The sequence below is a fragment of the Myripristis murdjan genome, chromosome 11, assembly GCF_902150065.1.
Source record: "Myripristis murdjan chromosome 11, fMyrMur1.1, whole genome shotgun sequence".
Lineage (NCBI taxonomy): Eukaryota > Metazoa > Chordata > Actinopteri > Holocentriformes > Holocentridae > Myripristis > Myripristis murdjan.
This window is the reverse complement of record NC_043990.1, coordinates 15,886,248-15,899,676: the sequence shown is the minus strand read 5'-3', so window position 1 is coordinate 15,899,676 and position 13,429 is coordinate 15,886,248. Positions and strand designations below refer to the sequence as shown.

At 39.4% G+C, this 13,429-nt stretch overlaps 1 protein-coding gene across 1 annotated transcript; it reads right to left on the bottom strand.

Moving 5' to 3' along the window:
* Positions 1 to 5,182: 5,182 nt before the first annotated feature.
* On the bottom strand, positions 5,183 to 6,397 carry LOC115367284 (relaxin-3 receptor 1-like). The gene has a single exon (XM_030062954.1). The coding sequence runs from the start codon at positions 6,395 to 6,397 to the stop codon at positions 5,183 to 5,185; it is 1,215 nt and encodes a 404-aa protein (XP_029918814.1).
* Positions 6,398 to 13,429: the final 7,032 nt, after the last annotated feature.

Below are 13,429 nucleotides of genomic sequence, written 5' to 3'. Positions count from 1 at the left end.
ATCAGCCATCAACTATAGACAGCCAAAATGGAATCCAACTGGGCTCAGTAACCTTGATTTTAACACTATCTACATGGTGAAAATGATAATTGACTTCTGCAAGCATCCACTGGCCCATTTTCCTGGGCTGATCAATAGTGCTGCCTTGATGAGAAGGGGTTGGCTACAGCCTTGGAGCTGCAGTGGTAGTCCTGCAGCCAGAGAATCACAGTGCAACCCTGACCCTAACCCTAGCCACAATGTAAACCTAACCATGACCAAATGCAGAGTCCAGCCGATCCCCGAGCCAGATACCAACTTTGCGACTGTTGTGAGGGAACCATAGGTGTAACCCGTGCAGATTGGAGGCTTGGATGTGACCAGTCCCTGAGTGCAAATGGCTAAGATAATTCTTTATTATTCATAATATAGAATAATGACTTTCAAAACTAAGTCACAGACCGACAGGCAATAGCATTGGGTGGACAGGGAAAGAGCCAAGTAGGTCAGTGCACTACACAAGACCTTTACTTATGCATAATAGCCCCATTATGACAACCAATGTTACATGTATCTTAGGCACGTGGAGCACTACTAGGACCCCAATTTGTTGCACCACATAAAGATGATGGTTAGGGGGTTTGAGGAGGTTTCCATAAGGCTAGACCAAATCTGACAGTTCCAGCTACCCCATACTAGGCAGCAGAAACTGCCGCATGGATTCACATTTACTCTGATCCTAAGTCAAGGTGTGCTCTTCTACAGGGAGGTTGCAGATAAATCATGAATCTGGGTCAGTGCCCTTTCTCTTGGACTTCACCTTGAAAGCTGCCTGTGTTAATGAAATTAGAGATGAGGTAGGTGTGAAGTCTTGTGGCTATGGTTTTCCTAACCTATCCCTAACCTTTATCTTGTTTCCTGACAAACATAGCCTTTTAAGATAAACATTGACAAAGGCTACAGCTCTATGGCAGCAGTGGTGAGGCTGCCATATAACCCAGCGTTTCAACTAGGAACAAAGGCCCATGCTCTGTGGTCCTTTGGTTGCTGATCACCCCCATATGGGATGAGCACATCTCAAGATCGACCACCAGCGGATGATCTCCTTGGGTACACACATGGCTCAATATGTCTCAGCCACTCCTGGTCCCCTCACATTGTTCATCACAGTCTGATGCTGCTTTCCAGTGTTTCCAAGGTCAGACTGCTCCATGTCATTCAAATGGCTGATTGAGCAGTGGGATGCCAGCTGCTCCCCACCAGAGACTTGCATAATGTCAGGAAATTGCTGCCAACCCTACCTGTCTGGCCATCCACCTGCTTGACATGCAGCCAGTGTTATGCATGAATGTGCTAAACAATCGGTGCTCACTAAATGTGCTCATGTTTGTGGTGAATTGTGAACTAAATGTATTGTTTGCAACTAATGAACGTTAACATGCCCACACACTGTTTTACGGCACATGAGACCAAGGATGCAGCATAGCTAGTGCAAGATCAAGTAACGCAGCTACTAGCATGCTGAAGCCTATCCACATATTTAAATTAGTTTTATGATCAAAGAATATCAGCTATATCGGTATTGAATTTGAAAACACATCAAGTACAAGAATCCGACCAGTCTTGGAAAATATTTACGAGTGATTGGTGATCACAACAAATCATTAACAAAGGGTAAAACCATGAGCCAACAGCCTCCACCCAAGTTCAACTTACAGCATCTTGTAAAGTTCAGTTCTGCGTGAACTAAACTTTGAGCTACAGTAGTTCTTATGAAATGAGAACTTGCACAACAAGATACACAAATGTTGCTGCATTCTCCACCCTTCAAATGTGTTCCCAATGACATTCTCCCCCCTCAACAAGCTCTCCAAATCACTGCTACCCTACACCTGCACCTCAAGCATGCTCTTTTACACACACATGCAGTTACACACACACACACACACACACACACACATACACACACACACACACAATTGGCCAGCCATGTCAGTGCTACTACAGTGGACCATTTCTGTTTTTACTTTCATACAATATGTCTTGTCTGCACTACAGGATAAGTCCTGTTACATTTTGTCCTGCACATACAGATCTATAGTAGCCTGTAATATCTTTGGACTTGGTGATTGAAATAGATTTTAATTCTGATTGAGATTTCCCAATGCATTTTATGATTGCAAGCACTACATCATTGAACTGAAACTGGAAATACAGTGTGAATGATACTGAAACATCACAATATGAATGGTTAGCCACTGAATGATGAACTGGATGATGTCAATTCTGGAGGATTATTTGTGCATCCATGTTAGTGTGTGGGCTTAGTGTGGGCTGCATTAACTCATAAACTGAACAACAACACCACCTTGTGGCGAATAGGGATCTTAGGACACAGAAGCAGGAGCAGATGATTTTTTAAAAATATCGGTCACGGCAAGATTGGTAAAATTTTGATTTCTGACAGATATCAACATATATTCAGACACTGATATTTGCTATTAATGCTGACAGAATTTGTGACTTGTAGAAGAAGAATTATCCTCCATTCAGTGTGGGCATGTCTGTCATATCATCTTTAGGGTATTATACATCATTTAGTGCTCAGGACCATATCAAATATGACAATGACAACAGTACATGCCAGCACCAAATACATCCACAATTTTGCAGCAATACCTGCTCCAAAACAACTTGAAAAGCTGCACATTGAAGCACAATAACTAATGTCAGTCAGTAAGATAACCCTCCAAAGCAGCACTGGCAAAAACTGATAGAATCATATCCTCCAAACATAACTCAATCCTGTCCCCTTCCTCAACACACACAGTTTCTGGTGTATTTATGTGATAAAGTGGAGAACATTTAGTTGTCAGATTCTCCTCCCTGGGTGTGTTGTGTCTGTCTCCCAGTGGCTGACCTGCATCTTTTAGCAATTCTAAGCAAATTTCCCTTGAGACCCTAGCAGACATCATTTCACACAGGAAATCCTTATCTTGCTCCTTGGGTGTTATGCAATCCAAGATGCTCAGAGAGACACCACTGGCACAAACATCTTATCTATCATAAATAGCTCTCTGACTTCTTATATGGCTCCCTCTTACCTTAAACATGCATTGTACAAACTCTGTTTGTACAAAAAAAAAAAAAAAAAATACAATCACATGTACACCCTTCAATTACAACCTACCTCCAAAATGACATTTTCAGCTGAGTTGCTGGAGAGGCACTCTGTTGCTCTCTGCTTATATGGTTCTACTTGAAATCATCTATTAACATAATATTAACTTTGAAGATTATATCACCTTAAAACCAGAATTTTTCAGTATTTGATGAAGTGCTGGATGTCCCAGAATGTCCTCTAACTTAACAAAAAAAAAAAAAAGTTTAAGAATGTGTACTGTTTGCCTCCTCAAACTCCATCAAACCAAATTCAGCATTAGAGACAAACCCAACAATGTTCAGCCAATAGACAAGAATTTGGACGTGATATTTGTGATAAACAAGGATTTTTCATTCTTGCTTAGATAATATTTCACATCACATCTGGATGCAAAAAATTTTAGAAAACACAGAATTAGATACACAACACAATAAATAATGCTGTTACTAACAAAAGATAATGACTAGTCATTGTTGCATCTAGGTCTTCAAATGCAAATACTGACTCATGCCTGCATTATCTTAAAATGTAAAAATAGTGCAGTGTTGTATGGTTGATACAATAGAAAAGAAAGCCAAGGTAGTCCTGAAGTATGGAGTTGAAAAGACTTTTATCCTTGGGTTGGTTCCTTTGAATGGTAAAATGTTCTTGCAGTGCAAATTGAAGAGTAAGTCTGCCCACATTCTGCAGATATGGTAAACTACAGCAAGAGCCGCCTCACAGGAAGATCTGGTCATGCTGTAAGTTAAGTAGATTAATACAGGAGAATACAGGGAAATGTACACAGCTAACCAGACAACTGCAATTTATCAACATTTCATTCATGCAATAATGAATATAGTGGAGAGCCCATTAATGGACACTAGATGGAGACACTGTCACTGCCATTACGAGGACATCAAGTCTGTGGTAGAATCTCCATTCTTGTTAGTTCAGCCACTTAATCGTCTTTACTGCCTTCACTGCACATTTATGGAAAGTTCAGTATGCAACTTTAGCAAGAAAATACATTTCACACATAGATATAAAACAAATAATGATGCAAATATGCTGAAAGAGGTTCATTTATGAAGAAACGTTAGTCTATATGACTATATGACTAGTCTATGCATTAAAGAGAAAAATATACCCCTCCTCCTTTAATCAAAAGGATCCATCCAATGTTAGGCATAAAAATACATGCTGGACATTTAACATTGTAACAAGGCTTTTGTCTTTCTGGTGGCAATCAGATTTGTGATTTGAATGACAGACAGATAAGACATCTTCTGAAAAAAAAAAGTTCTAGTTGGGTTTTACTTTTCTTATTTTCACTAGAATTTCTAAATTGATGCACATTATATGCATGATGTTCATCAGTTTAGATGATGATGATGATGTGTTACAGGCATGACAGAAGAACACAAGGAGATTAAAAATAATTTATTAATATGTCCTCAAAACAATGGCACAATCTTTTCATTCACAGCCCTGAACAACCTGACTCCAAGCCAGCCACCATTGAAAGCAACAGCAGTGCAGGCAGTATTTATTGTTCCAAAAAGGACAATAAAAAAAGGGAGTAGACTTTGGTATTTAATTATAATAAAGGTTTAAAGGTAATAAAGGTAAATAAAGGTAATTATAATTACATTGACTCAACCCTATCTAGATAAAGAGGGAGAGTGTGAGGACAATTAAATAGTGTGACAGGAAGCAGTTAAGTTGGTAGTGAATTCATACATTTTTTAAAACCTCAAAGCATGTCCTCTTTGAACATTGCTCAAATCTACATGTGGCCAGTTTTCTGAACACTGCAAGACAGCAAAAACCTGTGATTGTAAAATGTATTTACAGTAAATATTCAAGAATGCTAAAGATTCAGCGTCTTTACTTCACATAAGATCAGAAATATGTCAAGATGGGGAAATGGCAAGTCAAGTCTGAAGTGCACAATCAGTAACGTTAAAATAAACAAGATTTCATTATTGTTGCATAAAGCTAATGTACAGGCCCAGGCTTATTGAAGTCTGACTTCTCTAAAATACAAGTATTATGGCCTTATGGGGTTGAAGGATGGGATGGAATTGTGGACAACGGTGCTAATCTCTTTGTGTCTGATTGGACTGTCTGGCTGTCCATGTTGTTGAGCGGAATGGCCAAATTCCCAGCTTGTCCTTGTCCGTCATCAGAGTTAATTTTATGCAGACATCTCTTGGACATAGCAGCCATAGCTAATTTCAAGGCCAGATTACGGAGGACCGCACGATATTCTTTGCGAACCAGGCAGTAGATGACGGGGTTGAGGCAGCTGCTGGTGAAAGCCAAGCAGTTAGCCAGAGGGAAGAAGTATGTTTGAGCCAAGTAGAATGATGAACTGATGTCTGCAATGTCAAGCTGGATCAGGGCCCCCCAGAAGGTCATGATGTTGTATGGGAACCAGCAGGTACAGAACGAAAGGACTACTACGGCCACAGACTTAGAAACATGGGCCTTTCGCCGCGGGTTGACACTTTTCAGTTTATGGCGACAGAGGAAGCGTAGCAGAAGCAAATAGGACAGAATGATAATGGTATAGGGGAGCAGAAACCCAAAAAACACTCTCAGGAGCTGATTTATCCCAAGCCAGGCTGTACCAGCTGGGAAACGGAGCAGGCATGCTGTGTCATTGCCCATGCCCACACGGCTGATGTCTGCAAATATGGCTCGGGGTGCCGCAGCTACAAGTGCCCCACCCCAGATAAGCACGGCAGCCACCTGAGAACTGCAAAAGCTGCTGCATATGGAGGCAGTGGGTCTCAATGCTGTTGCCACAGAGCAGTACCTGGTCAAACTCATTGCTGTCAGGAAGAAGCAGCTAGCATAGACATTAAGTCCTGTAAGTAATGATACAGCCTTACATGTGGCCAAACCAAAGGGCCAGCTGTAGTCCAGAGCATTGTCCATTGCCCAAAACGGCAAGGCCATGGAGAAAAGTAGGTCAGCCAAAGCTAGGTTGAACACAAAGAAATTAATGGTGCCTGTGGTGATGGTGTGAGTGAAATACAACAGGAACATCACCAGCAGGTTCCCCAATATTCCAGCAGTAGCCACAACAAAATACACCACAGAGAATACAATCCGTAGCCAGGGGGAGCCATCACCCATAAAATCCAGGTCATAGATCAAGCTGTTGTTGTGGAAAACCAGCTGGGAGTCATTGCAGGATGGGTCTTCTCTGCACATGTTTAGGATGTTGTTGTAGAACTCAAGTTTTTTGAAGTCACTGTTAGACATTTCAGCTCCCCTGGAGGCAATGCTGAAAGCTACAGTTGTCAAACTGCTGTTTGAAATGTATTTACTTGTACACCTTGTGGCAGTAATGAATAAATAAATAAAAGTTCTTGTGGTCTGTTTATTTGCTGGGAGTCACCAGTCCCTGCAAAGGAAAGAGGAAATTAGTGCAAATAGGCACTGCAAGTTTATGAGTAAATAAGTAGATTAGACCTTTGCTACTTGTCAGATAAACAAATTAGACTAAAGTGTTAGCCATTGAGAACGATAATCAAATTTAAATCTCAAAGAATCAAACTGTGTTTGAAATTTAATTGGCAGGCCAAAAGCATCCCACTCTTTAAAGTGAAATACACATTTGCACCAGTTGTAGTCCTCCAAAGCTCTTTCTTTTTAAGAGGAATATTTTCACTTTTTAGGATCCATATCACTTCATAGCCAACAATAGTGAACCACTGTTGTTGGTTATGTATAATATACAATCATAATATGCAGTATAATCACGTATGAGACCTGGTTCTAAAATTAATCAAATTTCTCATTATTTCACTCAGTAGAGACGTGACATACCTAATTTTTATTTGAAGTCTTTTTTTTTTTTTTTTACTAACTTTTGACGTATACTGCATTAAGTCATTTTTATTTCGTTTTGAAGTTCAGTAGTACCATATTCATAGATAGAGAGATAGATTTACAACATAACCATGTTAAAGGACCTATTGTGATCTCGAGGATAATCACTGCTTCATGAGGCCTGGGTCATTCAGAGGACACAAAGCCAGAAGGGGATGGGGAACAAAAACACATCCTTTTTGCTCACCATCCAATCACAAAATCACTCCATTTTGCAGGAGCGTAGAGAACAAATGTTACTGATGTCAAATCACTTCAGATTAAAAATTTTATTGGTCTTGAGGTAGTCTTCTGTATAGTCAATTTTTGCATATCAACAAAAAGCTCAAAAATTGCTCAGACTTGTAGAACTGAGGTTATCAATCCAGAACTGGGTGCAGAATTATCCTCACAATGACTTTCCTGTGGCTCATGTCATGTTATAAAACCTCTCATTTAAGGCATTTAAGGCATTATTTATTAAACACTAGCTAGTAGGTACTCATACTATAAGATAGTAACACATTGTCAAGCTTCTGGTCACATGAGGCTTCAGGGTTCAGTTGGAATCATTCACTTCTCAACCAGGAGACGGTGACATGGATCATATTAACTTAAATTTCCTGTAATTTCTCTTTTCCAAAGTTAGTCAGACTGAAAAAACTGTTGATTCCCTCTGTAATATTTGCATAGGCCCCTTATATATTTTACTTTGGTTTTCTTTGGTGTTTCATAATGCCAGCCAAGATCAAAAGATGGTGATTTAAATCAAGCAAATTGGTCCTTCTTGCTAAAGGTTAGCCCAACAAAATGGCTGTTGAAAGTTGAACTTTTTAGAGTTACAATCAGGCCAGGTAATGGGTTGAAATGAGTTTATGCAACAGCAGTAAATGAATTTGTATTATGTATTAAAATCATACAACACCACATAACTGGAGGCTGTTAAGTCCAAAAACAACACTGTCAACTTCCATTGAGCCTGTAAGATGTATGCAGTACATAATAGCTTTTCCCTCTCAGAGTCTTTAGGGCAAAACTTCTGAATTTTTTTTTGAAAAAGAGATTAAATTTGCTCTAAGAGACACCAAACAAGCAGCTTAGGAGGACTGACTCTGCATCAAGGGATATCAATAACTGTGACAACCATTTTACTTTTTGTTCTATAAATAAATATTATAACACACTTAATAAAAATGTTAAAAATCTAAGTAAAGTAAAATGAAAACATTTGGCTCCTGTGAGCTCACTGACAAAACAGTTCATTTAATTTGACCTCTTTCTGGTCTACACTTCTAGAGATTAAAGGTGAGCTAAATTCTTACCTGTGTATCATGAACTTGGTCAGTGTGCAGGGTTCATTCATTTGCAGCTGGCAGTTATGTTCCCCAACATACAGAGCATTATCTTGAAGGCAGGCAACATGAGCCTGGATGTCACCCACATTGAATTTATGCTCCACCCCATCATATGTTTTACTATGCATATTCAGTGTGGAAATTACCTGAGCTGGTTCTGCTGAAAGACTGAAAAAACAGAGATAGGTTTAACAGAGAAGTTCAGTTTTTTTAAACTTTTCAAGTGAACAGAACCCAAATAAATAAATAAATAAATAAATATATTTAGGTACAGCCTGAGAAGAAATTATAATAAATCAGAAAACACAGTTGCATAGCCCATTCTGCAAACATGTTGACTGTGTGTCGGATGAGTGTTTTAGGATAGCAGCATAAGTAAAGTCTGCCTTTGTGTGAATACTGGTAGACAAGAATGACACAAAAGTTGTTTGCAAATGTGGATGCATCAAAGCCATCCACAATGGCATAAAATATAATTTAAGTATCGTGAATAGTGACGCAGAACCATTCATACCTGTGTGTATGTGTGTTGGACTTAAAATACTTATAGTGGTGTTAAAACTGAAGCTACATAAACCTGACATACAGATTGAAAAGTGACCAGGCTTTGACAACCGCAGCAAAGGTAATTTGTTCTCTTCTATTTATATCTGGGACCTTGCTCCAAGATTAGATTGCGCAACATAGATGACTCCGATTGTAAACTGTTGATTGCGGAAAGATCATCAGCAATGAATGAGTAAATTACGTTAGGTTGGAATAGGCGGAAGAGTGGGGAACCTGATTAATGCTGGTCTGTCTAAACTGAGCCATCTTCATGAAGTAGCTGAGCAAAACATGCATTTTTCCTTGAATGTTTATTTTTTCATTTCCAGGAACATGATGCACAAATCACATCAAACAACTGCAACCTGCTTGTTTACATCTCTTGACCAGCTTGATTTTTATGATTGCAGAGGATTCTATTCTATTATTATTATTCTATATTTCAACATGCAAAAGAGCTGAAAATCTCTGGTGAAGTTATTCCTTTTCTCATTTCTCCTTCACTCCTCCATCTTACAGTGGCATGCTTTTAAGCAGAAGCAAAACAAAGGCTTTTTTCCATCTGTCTCCCCGAGATTTTTGTGTAACACAGTCAAATATCCAGCTCTGCTTACAGTTATGCCTCCTTAGAATGACAATGTTATTTCATCACATTCAACATTACTTGAACCTTTAAACACATTCGTAAACACAAAAACAACTTCAGAAATGGTTGGACTCAAGTGGAAAACATTCTTGCATTGTCGTATTAATGACAAGAACTATGCAGAGGACAAGATATGACTGAAACTCTGGATTATTCTTACTAAATGTTTGTGTTATAAGCTCTGGTCAGTCTCACTGATCTGAAGCAAGTTCTCAAATGTTTTCCTGATGCAACAAATAGCCTAGAAAATAACAATGAAACATATTTTTTGGACTCCCCTGTTTTTGCTCTCCATTATGAGTGCTAAAACAAGCGCCAATGGACAGCATGGGCAGTTACCTATTCAGTAATGCTCACTCAAGCTGCTGGACCATGGTGTGAGATATTGTGCAAGTACATGTTGGACAGCAAATAGGCCATAAGTCACGATTCCAAGCTTTAACAGCTGGGCCGTAGATGTTGTTGCCAACTAACATTGCATGTGATAAGGTAAAACACAAGAGCAGATAATGCTCTTGCAGAGCTGCTTGTGATTGACAGACACTGATACAAGACATACTTCCCCATCCGTGCAACTTGAAACAGTCCAGATGAATCATGAGAGGAAGCTACACACACTCAAATGTCAGTGTCAGGGCTCAGAAATGAACCACAGTCTGACAAGAGGGTTATGAACTGTGTAAATACAGGTTGGCTAAGGTATGGATCCAAATATGCACCCAAATTACCTGAGACAATTCAAACTTTAATGATTAACAAAACCATGTGGAGTGCTTGATGAATTCAAAATCTAAATGATAATCTATAAGTATATTAGTTTTTTGTACATCATGACATTCAAAGCCAAAAGTATTGTTTGTGAAGATGGTTATTCCCCATGTTTTATTTGAGCTACAATGCTAAGATTTTAATTTAATTAATTTATTTTTAGACATTTCTTGCTGGTAAATCTGATAATAGGTCTATTCAATTTATCTCAACTCAGTGGGACATAGGGTATATGATGGATTATGAAAATGATACTTTGACACAGACTGGAATAAGCTGTTCAGTTGTAGATGGCATCAAAGATCTGTCCCTTGGATTTCTAAAAAAAAATAGATGAACACATTTTCCTGTCATTATTTCTGACACAGTATGCATACCGGTAAACCCTGGTCTGTTCAGTATGTTGTGAAATGTAACTCAAAGTTAGATTCTCCCTATATATTGCTCACATTAAGTTTAAAATCTGCAAATGGCTGTTCAGTTACAAGGTAAGAGATAATGTCCGCATCTTGTGCTACAATGTCTTCTGTGTGCTAATCCAAAATGGGGCGTTGGCTTCCCATAAAAAACAAAAAAAAAAACAACACTTGATCAGTGTAAGTGAGGACAGAATAAATATAGCAGAGATCTCCACTAGGGATGGAAAAAGAGCCCTTTGATCCCGAGTACAGGCCTATGCTATATTTATTCTATCCTCAATTACAATGCTCTTGTCACAAAACACCAGAGCCAACCATCCATCCATTCATTCATTCATCCATCTTCTAGCTGCTTCAGGCTAAGAAAAGCAGGACAAGCTTTTCCCCAATGGCTTCCTCTAGCTCCCTCTGTGGGATCTCCAAGCTCTCCAGGCCAGCTGGGAGATGAAGTCCTTCCAGTGTGTCCTGGGTCTCCGCTGAGCTCCCCTCTCAGTCTGCAGCTCCAACAGGAGGCAGCAGGGGGCATTCTCACCAGGTGCCTGAACCACCTCAGCTGGCTCTTCTCAATGTGGAGGAACAACGGCTTGATGCCAAGATCCTCTCAGATCACAGACCTAGTAAGTGGGTGACACCGGAGCCATGCAGTGAGAAATCCTCAATGTGCAATGTTCAGTGCACAAGCTACTGGTGCAAATAAGAAATGCTCTTTCAATGCACAGCAGGATTTCTGAACATCAGTGAGCCAAACAAACCTACTTAATGTCATATATCCCTTTAAAAAGACACGTGACGAGAAAAGATATGAAACAGGGATGTTTCCTAAACTTCTAAATATGCTATTGTCTCTTGAGGCTATAAATCTCTACTTGAACTGGTTATATTTTCCTCTCTCTCTCTCTCTCTGCTTATGGTATGTTTTATTTAGGATTATGGTGCTATCCCAGCATGCATTAGGCATAATGCAGGGAGAAACACCAAGCGAGCCTACACAGCTAGAACACAGACAATCACTCTCATATTCACTCCTGTGGGCAATTTAGAGTCTCCAGTCCACCTCATTTGAATGTCTTTGGAATGTGGGAGGAAACTGGAGCAGCTGGAGAAAACTCACATAAACTCAGGGAGGACATCCAAACGCCACAGGGCCAGGGCCAGGGCTTTCTACGGGATGGACTGTGTAACTTACTTTAAAAAGAGAGACAGAGAAAGCCGAGAGGGTTGACTTAGGTGGGGAAATAAAGGGAAAATTTTTGACAAGGTTAAATCCAGGGACCAAAAGGGGAACATGTGGTTTCAAAGGTAGCATGATTAACTATTTGACTATCTCCAGGCACATTTACCCTTAAGTTTTATAGAATTTCATTTCAGGTTTTGTGTGGCTGCAAACCTTTAACACTATATATAATATAAGGGAATGTAGGTCCTGAGATTGGATGTAGATGTTATATCATGAAAATATTTAAGGGATGTTTCCACTAGTTGCAACAGAGGCCTAATGCTTATAATGATGCAGTCTTTCAAAGTGATCAGTCACCTATTTTTAATTATTACTCTCATCAGTATAAAGACAAAGCATCACACTGTTCCAAAAGTGAATAATTTGTACAGTATAAAACCATGAAAGGCATGAACATTTCTGCTACCTCACATAGGAAGGTGGGTATGTCACTACACCTCTTTATGATAAAGAAGGGAAAAAAAGAAAAAGAAAAAAAAATTGAGCCCTCAACTGCAGCTTCTTAGTCCAAACACAATTAATGCCCGAGCGGAAGTCAGAGTCATCAGTACTCAAATCCGAGTCCTGGACTCTGGTACCACAATTCAGTTTGTTGTCATACACTTAGAATTTACAAATCAAATCATCTGGTCAAATAGAGCTTTTTTGGGTTAGACTGATAAATGGATTGCATACTTGGGATTGAATGCTGGCATCACCACCTTGGTGTGTGCATTTCTGAGCATGCAGCTGAGTTGAAGGCCAAGTGCCCGGGGGAGGATAGAGATCTGTTGGTAGAAATGTGGCTTAGTCTCCTCCCTTAGTAAAAAGATAACAAACCCCTTGGTAAAAAGAGAGCACACCATAAGATGATGATGATGATGATGATGATGGGGGAGGCCCTGACTGGATGCCATTTTACTTTAACACTTTTCATTTTTTTGTAATGATTGTCAGATGGCCAGGGCAACAAACAACCTTGTCTTTTACAGCATACTGTATGCAACATAGATGATCACTGAGCTTCTTTATAACATTTTAAAAATATGTTTTTACATCAGAAACATCAAGCAAACAGTCCACCATCCTGTCGTGAAATAAATCAACACTTAATGTAAAAAGTTTATTTACCAAATAGGTGGTGTATTCCTTTAACTACACTGTGAACCTTACAATTAGCACAGTCATAGCTATATAGATAATTTTCCTCTGTTAGGATATGCTATCATCAGCCTATATCACAAAAACAATAATATGCCCACCATATCTAATAAGCTATCCTAAGAACAATATTAATTGGTGTGTTTCCTCCTGCATCAGCCCAGATGCAGCTGCACCACCACGTCAGTGGGATGAACCAAAGTGCATTATCCTATCCTAAACATGCAAGGACAATTGGTTACTGGAAATGCACCTGAATGGCGCTGAACTTATGGTAACAACAGCAAATCAACAACTAACTCATACACACCC